Source organism: Electrophorus electricus, chromosome 13 (assembly GCF_041902795.1).
Source record: "Electrophorus electricus isolate QZ-2024a chromosome 13, ASM4190279v1, whole genome shotgun sequence".
Classification (NCBI taxonomy): Eukaryota; Metazoa; Chordata; class Actinopteri; order Gymnotiformes; family Gymnotidae; genus Electrophorus; species Electrophorus electricus.
Window position 1 is genome coordinate 14,558,319 of NC_137509.1, and position 14,581 is coordinate 14,572,899.

General features: G+C 36.3%; 1 protein-coding gene across 1 annotated transcript; it reads left to right on the forward strand.

Annotated features, from left to right (window-relative positions):
* Positions 1-11,364: 11,364 nt before the first annotated feature.
* Positions 11,365-14,236, forward strand: LOC145643487 (uncharacterized). Its single transcript, XM_081694830.1, has 6 exons — positions 11,365-11,456; positions 11,611-11,961; positions 12,046-12,429; positions 12,542-12,676; positions 13,078-13,133; positions 13,645-14,236. The coding sequence occupies exons 1-6, from the start codon at positions 11,405-11,407 to the stop codon at positions 13,768-13,770; spliced, it is 1,104 nt and encodes a 367-aa protein (XP_081550956.1). The 5' UTR covers positions 11,365-11,404; the 3' UTR covers positions 13,771-14,236.
* The last annotated feature ends 345 nt before the right edge of the window (positions 14,237-14,581 follow it).

A 14,581-nucleotide genomic window follows, 5' to 3' on the forward strand; every position in this document is an offset into this window, starting at 1 on the left:
ATATGTGCTTAAAAACACAAGCAAACAAAAACCTCTTGACACTTCTATGTCATGGATAGAAAATAAAACTACAAATTATTTTCTCATTTAATTCACCATGACTTGCAAAACCTCTATTTGCACAAACAAAGCATGGGGGAGTGTATTTCTCATTGACTACAATTGTCATTTTAAAGAGTATTTTTTTACTGTTTAAAATTATTAAAAGTATATTTTAGGTTTTATTTATAAAGAGTATTTAGACTATTTTACATTTCCCTTTTGTCAGATTATATATATATATATATATATATATATATATATATATATATATATATATATATATATATATATATATATATATATATATATCTGTTTGTCAGACTAAGTATTTTTATTTTCAAGATCAATTAGATAGAGGCCAGAGGTTTTGTTTAGACAAACCACAAGCTCCTGTTTAAATGACAGTAGCAAATGTCCCTATAAGGAGCTGGTGTAAGTGGAACAAAACTGAAAAGGAGGTGCCAGAGAGTGGCCCATCACTTCCTGTTGAATGATAGACAGGAAGAAACTGTTCAATGTACAGCAAGAATCACTGAGCTGAACAACAGCGGACCAGTAGATTTATTGGAGATGTTTACCAGTAACCAGTCATCAGTAACTACATTATTTTTAAATGTTGATTTTGACAATTTTTATTGACAGTTATGATAAAAACAGGCATTGTTATCAATATTATTCTTTTAGTGAAAGTAACTTTATTTGTTGTTTGAGATTTTAAAAAAATATTATATTTGTCACCACACTAAAATACATGTTAGCATACTTAAGTATGTTTTTAACTGTCTTACTTTAAAAGTTAATAGTATATAATTTTACTATACAAGTGTCACAGAACGCTCGCCTCCCGCGAGTCATGTGGTTTGGCCAGTCACGTGCAGTAGGAGGACTTTCGTTTGTGGCCACGCCTGCACAAACCTGCACCTCGTTTTGTCTGTGTGTATTTAAATTCACGTCAGGGTGTGCGGCGTGGTTGGTCATTGTAGATGTAATGTCTAAATTTAACGTGTTTGTTAGATGTATCCTTGTGTATTGTGTTCGTTTAACGTCAATCGTTTCTTGTTCATGTTTATCGTTTGTAATGCGTGAGTGCCGCTGTCCTTTATGTTATTAAATGGTCGTCCCTGTCGGAAAGTCTGTGCGTCCTGCCTCGCGCCTTGCGGCACTCGGGCCGACACATGTTACAAGTATAATTTTTTTGCTTTGGCATCTACAACTTTTTGCTGCATGGATCCATCCTCATTACTTTAAAGTGAGGGAGACTGGATAACCTAAAATATCTGAAATTTTAAATTGAACCACTAATAGCACAGTGCATCTTTGTTGGCCAATAAAATCAACCTGTTGCTCTCATGTTGAAGCTAAAAAGCTTTATATAATCATACATCAACAGGTTTAGGGTCAGAAAAATGTCAAACAAATCTAAGGTTGTATCACCTGTGGACTCTGCTCCACTCTTGGCTTTATATCAGAAATGGTTTAAATTATTGAATGGGAAAAATAGTTTATTTTTAAGGTCTTCTAAATAGAAAATACAATAATAATAGAATACACAATACTTTTTATTGTAATAATAAAGGACATTTAAAAGCAAGTATTTTTATGTACAATCAAGAAGAATTATAAATACTATGGCTACTTTTTTACAGTTACTTCTTTTGATTGATATCTCCACATACACATCAGTACATGACTTGTGTACTTTCTCAACACATTATTATTATTATTATTAGTGCCATCCTCATCATAATCTCTCCACTGTTTTCAGCTAAAATGTTGCATGTAATTGCACAAACAGAGCAAAGGCCCAGGCTGCAGATGTGCATTTGTATGGCTAGACATGCAGGTTTGCATGAGCGGGCCCCTTGGTTTGAGTGTTTCCACCCACAAAATTGCCCATGCCTGACTTTTTTCACACCCTGTGCTGTAGCACAAAGTGCACTTTGCTTCTCCTTCCATAACCACTGAAATATGACTTGTTTACTCCAACTAAATCAAAAACAACTAAAAGGAGAAGCATGATGCTTTTTGTTTTGCATTTAGAGTTTATCCATACTCAACACTGTTTTGCTAGCTTGTTTTTTTAGAGTTGGCTTTCAAATATTTTATTGGTTTGGAACCTTCACACATGTTTGTACCTAAAATATTACTGCTAAATATTACTTTAGCATCTGTCATTGTAACAAACTATTATATCATAATTTCACATCTTTATGACCTTTTAATCCATTTATATCACATTAAAAAATATTTTTGTAAACATATTGAAGAGAGAAAAGTAGTCAAGGTATGGGAGGACAGGCTTGACTGATATAGGCTTATAGAGCTCTCACCAAACACCACTTTCCTGCTGGTGACAGCAGGAAAAATAAGGTAGCTGAGCACCACACAAACAAAAAATCCACAATGAAAAATCTATTAAGATGAAAGTTTAAAAGCATTTATTAACTTTAGGGAAAGCTTAGGTGAATTCCAATAAGTTTGTAAATCCACATAGTGTTTTAATACACAGTCTTTAAGTGGTGAACTGGTACATATGCTTCCTGTTTGGACTTATTCCAGTCACATATGTATCTTGAGTTAACTCGACTGTGAACTGTGAGTAAGTGTGAACTGTAATTTAAAGCATAGGCCTACTATATAATTGGACTATAATGAAATTATGTTCATATTTGCTTGGTGCCAAGGATAAGATTTTAAGAACTGTCTCTAATAAAATGCATCAATATGACAATTTTCACTAAATTCTACTAAATTCTACTAATTCTACTAAATCCTTCTAAATTGTAACAAATAATGTTTTCCAATCCATGAAAGCAAAACGAAAAGTTCACTATTTTTTTTATGAGGACACGAATTTATTAGAATTGTGCTCCATAGTTTTTTTTTTTTTGTTTTGTTTTTTTTTTATTGTTCACCACAGCTTCACAGGAAGGAATTTCAGGACCATGGACAGGGACATGCACACATTATTCCTGCACAGAAATGAAACCTGGATTGTAGATACCTTTCACTCAGTGAATATACAGAAAAAAATATTTACACAATAGATTCATAATTCCAGATCTTTTTCCCAGTTCTTCCTGTCATTATGTAAAGGTGAGTGTGTCTCACCATCTTTGAGAAAAACACCAAAAACATACAAAAAAAACCAAAAACAAAAACAAATGCAGTCCATGCACTGACGTAAGAGCATCCCCAGTACATGTTGCTATATGTTATTTAAGATAAATGGAAAAATAAAAATATTGCTTGTCATCCAGACAGCACAGGCAATATCTGAAATTCACATATTAAATGGTGATTCTTTTTTGTTTTTAAGGGAAACCAGTGTGTCAATGACAGAGGCTCAGATAAAGTTTGAGGTCTTGCTTACACATATAATACAAAAACCACAAGCTGTTGGTCAAATAACAGCAGCAAATGCCCCTATAAGGTGAAGGTGTGAGTGGAGCATAACAGAAAAGGAGGTGTCAGAAAGTGGCCCTTCATTTCCTGTTGAGTGAGAGACACGAAGAAGCTGTTCAGTGCACAGTGAGACGCGGTGAGGTGAACTACAGCGGACAAGCATATATTTTCAGATTTATAAATGATACATAACCAAAGAGTAACATTTTTAATGGTCATCAACATAAAACACTCTTGAGTTGACTGATTTATGTGGTCATCTCATATAAAGTATATATTTTTAATTCTGTTATAAAACAGAATAGCAAATAAATATTTGTATTATTAGAAAAAAGTGTATTTTAGTCATCATTAAACAATTCATATGTTTCGTGTATCAAGAGCATACTCAAAACATAGAAGCCCAGTATGAGTGGGTGGGTGTGTGTATGTGTCATAGTTTGACTATCAGCTTTTCTTTTTACACACCCATGACAGTGAAACCACAAGAACACAGTTCCCACCAGAGACCCTAGACCTTTTTCCATAAACAGAAACAAAAATACTTATCTTGTTTACTGCCAACTGAGCTCATCTGTTAAACCTTATAAAAAATATATATGACAAAGGGTAAATGCAACAAAACAAAGGCTAAATGCAAACTAAATGCAATATTTATTAAGTTTCCATAGATGGAAAGAAATTAAGAAACATTCTTTTTGAAGTAAAGTTTACATTTGTTACGCAGGATATTTGCTTGCTTTTAGCAGGCACACACATTTGAAAAACACTGGGCAACACAATTTGACCTTTTTTATTCAAACTGTATATAAATATATATCATAAAACCTAAAAACCATGGAAGAAACATTCTAAAAACAGAATGTTTAAAAATTATTCTCTATAAAAAGTATTATAACATGTATCTATTTCATTATAATATATAAGGGTGTTTTTATACTTCTAAAATGTACAATGTATGGTTTTTGCCTCAGGATCATTTGTCTGTCAATATTAAGGAGATCAACTTTCCTTAGTACCACTTTTCCATACTATAATAACATGTGAGTATACTGGAATGAGTGAGTATCAATGAGGACAAATGTAGTCAGACAGAAAATATATAAGAACAGAATTATACCATGGTTGCCCTGAAACATAAGGGAGATAAGTATGAGTTAGGTGTTCATATCTGTCATTAGTCAAAGTGTACTGCCACCCTTAACATAGAGATGTGGTTTCATAAATACTATTGAAATAGACTCCTGTAGAAGCTGGCTGTGCCTCATGTGCTTGGCTCATGCCACTGAGAAACTACTGGTGAGACAATGAATATCCTACTGGCGAGATCTATTTACAGTATACATGAATTTGAAAATTCACATCATATATAAATAATCAACATAAACACATATAATACACATTCAACAACAATTGTTTAGCTATATTGAGTTTTTCAGTTAATATTGAGTTAATTAATAAGTCTCGTAATTATATAAAATGTAAACAGTTGAAATTTATCAGTTGGATTTTTCCTAGATTAATGGCCTACTAAGAAAAAGTAGATTTCCATATTTCTGTTATCATAGACAGCTGTGATGTTGTTTTGACTGAGCTAAGATATGATTTTAATAACTTGAAAGAGTTTAACAATTCGCAGTAGTCAGGTTTCGTTGTAAAGTTTGCTGTTAATATAATTGGTTGCTGTAAAATATATACTTTGCACCGTTTCAGCAGCAGTTTGTTCTTTTAAAGAAGAATCAGACCTAGGCAATGGCATATCCAAATAGTTTCTTATTCAAAAATAGGCATTTGTTAAGGCAACTTAAGAAAGAAGTGTAGGGTCAAGAGGTCAGCAGCTGGCATAACACTGATAATCTTCTGTAGCATAAATGTTTGTTTGCCTAGATACTGATTATCTATCTCCCCCTGCTGCTGAGAGCTGGAAAAACAAAGTTCAATAAGAATAAAATGACACAAGTGATGTTTGAGCTTGATGGATGTAAAAATGATGCATTACTGTCAAATGAGGTCAATACTGATAAAAATAACAAAAACTTTTAAATCCTTTTAAACTGTGTTCAATTTGTGTTTTTTGTAATCAGATAAATTATACAGCCTTCAGTTTTGTATTAATATACTCTTTCAATGACTATATCGACATAGCTGTGGTAAAGCACCCAATTTTAATTGATCTGTGATAATTGTGTGTGCATTGAAAGGACTTTGTGCAGATCAGTAATGAGGTCTCATATAATCTGCAATGCAGGCTGCAAACAAAAAGCTGCCTTCCAGGACTACAGATACTATAGCAAAAGCAGTATATCTGGCAAATCTACTTACAAATTGTACAAATTATATATTGCATCTGAATATTTTTATACATTCAGTATTGAAAAAAACATGTATGGGTTTTCACATATGCACCTGCCCCATTGTTACTGATGATAACTGTTTTGTGGTGGTGTGTTCCGGCCAATTTTTGGCACAGATGATGACCTTGAGCTGCACATCTTAGCCTGCGGTCACAGTGTTGCTCTAAAAATGGCATGGAAATAAACAGCAGACGGGCCCTCTGTGTCTTACGCACATCTGTGGTCAAAAGTTTCCAGAAAGTTTTTCAGAGGGACAAACTGCAGGTACCAAAAGCATGCACATGCTGAACTGAACTGCTGGGCAATTTAGGGTCAATTTAGAATACCTATATAAAAGTTTATTCTCACAAGTCTATTTCATGCATCACTGTTGTTTACTGCAATGAAATCCTTTGCCTTTTTCCAAGGCAAAGACCATCATATATCAGATTCAGTATGTAGTAGTGCATTCAGTATATACTAGTGCATTGCAATTGTGAACTCCTGTGGTGGAAATCATTTGCACCCTTTCTTATTTTCTTATTTTCTTTGCTCCAACACATCAGCCAGGCTACAAGATTGTTTTTTTTTTTGTTTGTTTTTGTTGTTTTTTTTAACAATTTTATTGTAAGGCCTAGTGAATGAAAATGTAAAACTTAAAAATCTTTGGTCCAGCCACAATGGTCAAAGCACCATCAGGACTTTGTTCTATTCAATGATATATAATGATTTTGCACATGTCAGTTTCACATCTGTGGTCTCTCTTACATTAACATATGTAAACTGTATAGTTTTACAGAGACACTCAGATCATTTGACTCATACTACCATTTGCAGTGATGGGGCATGTGACATGATGGGTCATGTGACTGTGTGAATGGTAATTGGATATTTTACTGCCTGAATGGCAGAGGAATGTAACATACAATGAGATAGATTAAACTATTGACAAGTGCATGAGAGTATACTTCTCAGATATGACATGCATGAGATTAGAGTAATGTTTAATAATGACCTGTACCTATACATTAAAATGTACATTGATGTGCACCAAAATTTGTGGTAAAGTTTGCAGTAAGTCTTTCATCTGTTCTATCAAAAAACATTTCCGCTTGTGAATTTTTGTTTATTTGAATGTTATTGTAGATCTTTATAGTGCTCTCAATGTGTAGAAAAAAGCATGACAAAACCATCTCAGACTGGACCAGCAAATACCTGAAAATAATGTGGTGCTTAAGCTCCAGTCACAATGCAGGTGGAAGTGGAGTCACTTAAGTCTGCTGGCAGAGCTCATGGTTGGTTCCCCTGCTTCACCCACACATCTTTCACATGCAGAAGTCTGCTAACACAGGATTATGTGAGTGGAGTGAAACAGCAACTTCTCACTTAAACAGTTACATAATCATTCCATGCCAGGATGTCTATTTTTAATTTCTCACCCTCTCCCTTCTCAAATGAGAGGCAACCGGCTCCATGTCAGCTCCAATAGTTTGGTCATAGTGTTGGCTACAAGTAGGTAGTGAAGCTATTTAAGCATGTTCAGCAACAGCCATGCATGAACACTCCTTTTTTAATGAACTTACTCTATCACAGTATGCAATTGCTTCAGTTAGAAATGACTCATGAACCTTAGTAGCCGATAATCTGCCCAAACTGTTTGTCAGACAACTTGTTTTTGATTGGTATTCGTAGTTAGCAGAAGTGGTGGCAGTCATAACTGTAATTAAACTATTTTTACCATATAAATTTTAGGTATTTGTATATTTTTGAAGAATAGCTATAATGTAGTTGCAACTGCATTTTTTGTAGGCAGGTCTAAACTTTAGCTTAGCTGAATACATAAAGTGCATTTCCCAACTATCCATTCCATAGCAAACTTATAACTGTTAACTGAGTGCAAAATGAGCAACTGCATTATGAACATGTGGCTGAGTGATGGTGGTATGAGAGATAACACCTATACTTCAATTTTCTAAAAAGCTACTCCTCACTCCAGACAAAATCATAGCCCTCTCCCCACAGCTCTCATTATGCTCCACTCACAAGACTCCAGTTCAAACCGACAACATATATAGGTCATTTACAACATAAGTGAGTATAAGTTTAGCAGAACAGACCTAGGTAACTATGGAAATGACATGTCAAGAGAAAAATAAAATGACTGGAATAGCAGCAACATATTGCATGAAAGACAAACCATCGGTAAACCATCGGTCTTATGACAGAACTCCATGTTCTCCTCTCCCCCAAGCTTTAAATTGGGACTCAGACACTTCCCATTTTAAAATCTAGGTTAAAGTCTTAGGGCTCCTGGTCATGGAGTTTTCTGTTAATTTGAGATGTTGACACTGTCAGACAGCCATTTCATGCATTCACTCGGGTTTATGATGATGTGGGGTGGAATGCAATATCTCAATGAGGCCTCAGGACTGGTTAACTTAACCCTACCTTTTAGTAATGCTGCCACAGTTGCATGCTGATCGTTGGCACATGTACTTTATGTGGACTGTTTATACATGCTTTCATATTTACAGATCTAACTATATATTTCTATTTTATTTGCATGTTACTTCAGAGATGATGTCAACACTGGACTACTCCTGCACATCAGTGACAAAGCATTTAAGATGATGTCAGAAAATGTCCCAGTGCCACCAGCAGATGAACTGTTGTTGCCATATCCATCCAGCCAGCCAATCTACTCCAATGGATGCAGAAACTGCTTGCCCACCCTAGACCCACGGGAGGAACTCAGGCTTCGACATCTATAGCAAAGTGGCTACTTGGATTAAACATAATGTAGTAAAGCATGGACTGTATTAGCTGGGCCACCCAATGAGGAATGGTTCCTGCTTGAATCTTTGTCCTTCTTTCCCTTAATTCCACACAGGAAGTTTTTTATTGCCACTGTCACCATTGGCTTGCTCATTACGGATTTGGACCCATACATTTGTAAAGGTCTTTGTGACAATGTATGTCATAAAGATCTCTACATAAAATATTTGAATGGACTCTCTCTCTCTCTCTCTCTGTTTCTCTCTCTCTTTCTCTGGAGATGACAAGACACTGAATAACACATGGAGGGCCTCCTTGGAGAGAAGAGGCAAGTTCTGTGAATGTTGAATAGAAACATGCAGCTAAATCTCAGCAAGAACAAGGTGCTACACATCCCCAGAGCAATTGGTGCTTGCTGGGATGTTTGACATCTCTTTTGAGAATTCCTTGAACACACTGTCTGAGAATGCAATAAACCTTGGTTTAACTGTGGATGAACAGCTGTCATTCTCAAGTTACACTTGACTCATGACTAAATAACATGCTTGCATTCTTGGATTGAGTGATCAAGAATTTCTCAAAAGAGATGGCAAAATACTAGCAAGGAGCATTTGCTCTGGTGATTTGTAGCAGCTGGGTCTTGCTGAGACTCAGATTTAGGTGATGCCATCTATGATACAGGTCAAACATGCCAAGATGCAGTTGAAACCTGCATGTCATAAGGTGAAAAGGACAGGATTACTGGGACATCATCAGCATAGTAATGTTAGGAGAATCCATGAAATTGATGGTCCATGACCTGATGGAGATGTTTATGATGAGACTGATGAAGAGAAGGCTCTGGGAGATCCACATCAACTGGAGCAGGGTGGATATGATGGGGCCCAGTGAGCAGGTAGTTGGACTGCTGTATATCAGTAGGTGTAGGACTTAATCTGTAGAGTAGAGGGCTATGAATATGTAAGGATGTAAATTGGTGGTGGGGCATGGAAACATGAAAAAAAGGTCCACAAAGACGGCAGCAAAATCCTCTGAAGTTAGAGTGTGTAAGGAATGCACACATTGAAGTGGATCCAGTTGCAGAGGTTTATTTTAGCAGTCAAACTGATAGGTTTAGTAAAACGGGTGAGCGTGGTCAGGTCAGTCTGAGGTCGATGCACAGAGTAGCGTTCTGGAGGTATCCAAGGGTCAGGCAGGAGACGAAGTCTAGAAGGCAAGCAGGAGTCAGTAACCAGGAAAGCACACAGGATGAGGAAATCCTCAGTACGTCACATGGGAACAATACTTCGCAACATGTGCATGGAGAAGGGAAGCTTATAAAGGGGCTGGTATTGAGGGGAATGGGAATCAGGTGTGTGCTAGAATTCCGGTGAGTCACATCGAGGGTGTGTGTGAAGGGGCATGGCTGTGCAGGGCTAATGGTTGTTCCTTGGGTTTGTAAAAGAGCGGAGGGACAGGATTGTAGAAATAACATTTCTATATTCATTAAAAGTGCACATTCCACAAGTATATAGCCTAGTGAAATAAAATAATAATAGTCCTACTGGGTCTTGGGGCAACAGACAACATACAATGACCTGTGTTTAACAGATAACCTGTAACTATTAGAAAAGACTTTGTAACACAGTACAAAAAAATGCTATTAGACATGGCAGTGCAGCCCAGTATCAAATGGTACAATACATGTACAGTGGTTGCTGTAAGAAGAGAAGCCTGAGAGAGGCAGATCATCATAAGCAGCAGCATAACAAAAAGAATAAAACATGTGGCATAAACAGTCCTTGAGTGTTTGCGTGAAGTAAAACGGGTCGTGCCAGTAGTTGGACTGTACTACTTGTACATCAGTAGCTGAGGGACAGCAGATTTTTGAACAGCCTGATGACTTAGTCTTAAAAGTCTTAAAAGGCAGCTTTCTTCTTTTGCCTTCTTAATGGGACAACCATCACCTCAGGAGTACACGAGTTCCGCTTGAAAACCAGGAAGCTGCCTCCCAAAGGGAACACAACAAAAGTCTGTGGCAGGAATGTAACGGTTCATCCACTATAATGGAGGTCCTGTTTCATGCTGCATGTGTAGTCATGTGGTAGTCATGGCAGAAATATAGATCCCATTGATGCTCTTTTCATTATCTGCAACTGTTCTAGAAATTATAAGGGAGGAAGAACTGCATGGCCTCCAAGAAAATCTATGAAGCAGTCACAGTGCATTCAGCAGCCTGTGCATATTGTTATCGTGAGACACTGCATGGACTGAGAGAGAGAAGAGAATTAGAATCACACTATTTCCCAATTACATTCCCAGGAGAACAGGTATATAGGGCTGGCACTGTGTAGAGATGAGTGAAATCAGGTGTGTTTATTTTGTGGAAGCCACTGCTCAAGAAGTCTGCATGTGCTTCTCTGCATGTGCTCACCACTGGTCCTAAACAAAGGAGCTGAACAAGCTCAGGGAAGTCAACAGTTTGGAGAGTGTCTGGTGACACTCTCACCAGATAAGCATCTGTCCCACTGATATATGTCCCCCTGGTGATGTTTTAATAAAATTACAATTTTATTAGAAACTTTATTAATAATGATGACAGAACCTGTAAGTGTCTTTGTAATGTCTGCAGTTTGCTGTACTATGTAAGATATATTATGAATTGTGGTCAACTGAAACAAAGGGGGAAAACATGCAAGACAATAGGGAAAGCATTTGTCATTGACATAAAAACAGCCAATCAGGCTTAGCCGACATCAACCAAATGAGCAATAAAAAGCCACCGCAACCTACAAGGTCTCATTCTCACTTTTCTTGCCATCAGTATATAGTGGGTAAAGGGGTAGTCTGTAAAAAAGGGATCTTTCAATATGCTTAACCTGGTTATACATATGCTAACTTTTATGCTTTCCCTAAGAGCAGGTAGGTGATTTTCTATTAAAAAAATGCAATTAATTAATTCATTAAATTAAACAACTGCTGTAAGGTGTACTTTCCCATTTAGGAAAAAATAACACCTGGACAACATTCAAAAGACATTATTCTTACTATGACTCTTACTGTGTTTTTCTCTCAGACATTGCCACAGGTATCTCTGTAATTCAATCTGAAACACTGAAGAAATATGTGCCAGGTGGTACTATAACTTTAAAGTGTATAATCTCAAAATATTATGAAAACTACTTCTCCTGGTTCAGGCAGTCTCTCGGAGAAGCACCAACATGTATCATCACTCTTTATGCTGGCTCTCTTCCTGTGTTTCATGGAGACTTTACACATGATAGAAGATACAAAGTAAACAAGAGCGAAACTCAATTTACTTTAACGATTTCAGATTTAAAGCAAGCAGATACTGGAATCTATTATTGTGCTGTAAGGGATTATGACCTTGTAGTTTTCAGTAATGGTGTGTTTCTCAAATATGAAGGTTAGTAATCTTAAGTTTTAAAAAAAACATCTGGTATTTGAATTTTAATTATTTCGGTTAACTTTATCCAATCTCTACCTCCAGGACCTAATTCAAAGCACCACCATTATATCAGTGGATTTGTATTACTTGACCAGACAGACAACAATCTGAAATTGAAAGAGACAGTTCACCCAGGAGATTCTGTGACTCTGCAGTGTACAGTCCTCACTGAGAGCTGTGCAGGAGAACACAGTGTCTACTGGTTCAGACATGGCTCGGGAGAATCTCATCCAGGAATCATTTATACTCATGGAGACAGCAGTGATCAGTGTAAGAAGAGTTCTGAGGTTGGATCTCCCACACAGACCTGTGTCTTCAACCTTCCAAAGAGTAATCTCAGCCTCTCTGATGCTGGAATTTACTACTGTGCTGTGACCATGTGTGGGGAGATATTGTTTGGGAATGGGAGTAAGCTTGAATTTGCTGGTGAGCAGAAACATGAACCCAGTGTCAGCATTTGACCAAATGCATAAAATGTGCTTTGTTTCTTTTCCGTATAACAGCATATCACTGATGCAGCACAATCTGTGAATTTTAGATCCCTCTCAGAAGTCAGAACTCATTCAAATTATTGTCTTGGCAACATCCAATGTGTTCTGCCTAATTATAATTTCTGCCCTCTTGTGCATGAGGATAAAGACAAGGAATATGACCATAAAGAAGCAAGTGTCTGGTAAGTGCCTTCTTTTTCTTAAACTAGCCCACATATCTGCAGCAAGTCTCCCATTGAGTATTAAATGCATGTATGTATATGAATAAAAAAACACTATATTTGACCATAACCTAGGAGAACGACTGATTCCCTAAACTGTTAAACACCCTATTCATCTTAAAAACCCAATAATTGCAATACTGTTAGGATTTATTAATAACATTTAATTGACATTTGTTCTACAGAATGAACACACAATCATATACTAACAAAGTTTTTAAACTGACATTTATGATATTTTACTACTACTTAATAATTGTACAGACTAATGCTAATATTAAACATCGTAACATTTTCAGTTCTGACTGCAAGTAATAAGTACAGTCATTGCAGGTTGTTCTAATTTTACATCCAACATGTAGGTGAACCTGAGCAATATCATACTCCATCTGTTCCTTCCATTTCTCCAATGAATGAGGTATGATATTGATACTATCAATGAAAATCTGTAATGTTGGAGGGTTAAACAGGATGTAGGGATGAGGCACGTTGAACAAAAACATAAGTTTTAATTTACATATAACATTCATGACTCAACACACACATACACACTACTTAAGTCAAACATTGACAACCTCAATGTTAAGACACGAGACTTATATACACGCATGACAATTACACACAACAAGGTGAACGACATGAGCGGGTGTAGCAATACAGACACACACACACACACACACACGGAGATGTTTGAAGGGGAAGGGGCCGTACCATGACCGAATCAAAAGTAAACAATGAGTTGTTTTAAATTTAATTGTATTACAATTAAATTAAATGCAAAAATATTTTAAGATAGAAAATGTATGTATTTTAAAAATATAAAAAAGCAGGACATTCAAAAGCTAAAATTATGGTATAAATCTGTATACAATAATAGTGAGCTAAAAATAGTATCCAGAATTTTCAGTGCAAAACTGTTTCTTCTTTAGAGTGTGGAAAGAGAAGAGTTGAGCTATGCTGCAATACATTTCCCTGCAAGGAAATTCAAGCGGCAAGAGACACGAAAAGACACGTTCTCAGAAACCATATACTCCTCTGTTATTAGTTTAAAATGAGCATGGGAATGACATTAATTGTAAAATGAAGATCTTAACCTTCCATTGAGGAAAAAAAGTCTAATTTATTTATATAGTGCTTTTCACAACAGCTGTTGTCATAAAGCAGCTTTACAGATGTCCAAGACCAAGCCCCCAGTGAGCAAGCCAAAGGTGACAGTGGCAAGGAAAATCACCCTAGAGCACCAGGAAGAAACCTTGAGAGGAACCAAGACTCAAAGCGGGTAGACAATGGACACCACAATAGCAACAATATAAACAATAAAGAGTGAAATAAGTAATGAGAAAAAATAAACAATGAAAGCTATTCCGGTTTTCTAGAAGACCTAGTTTTGTTTCAATGAGTGTTGATGTGTCCGAAACCCATCTGGCAAGAAGCAATGCCCAAGGCAATGGATAAGTATGTGGCTGGGGTGAAGGGGTGGGGTAGTGGGAAACACAGAACAGTGACTGTTAACTTTGAAGGAAAATCACTGCAAATCAATATAGGTCCTACAGTGACATTCATGTGTGTGTTTGGGCAATATATAAAATACCTGACCCCCTAGAGAAATTAAAGGTTGATATTTGTTAGTCCTATATTCATATATATTAAATTAATATTTTAATATGGTTAACTTTCACAAGTGAATAAACTTCAGCATTAATTGACCATAAGTAATGGTAAGAAAGTAATTGAAATAATTGGGCACAGTTTCATCTGCCTTTCCCATGTAAATTGCTACAATTTAGAAAAGGTTTTTTTCCCCAATCATCATGCCTATCATAGCCAGTTTACAGCACTTATAATTTTACTTCATTACTTTTTCTT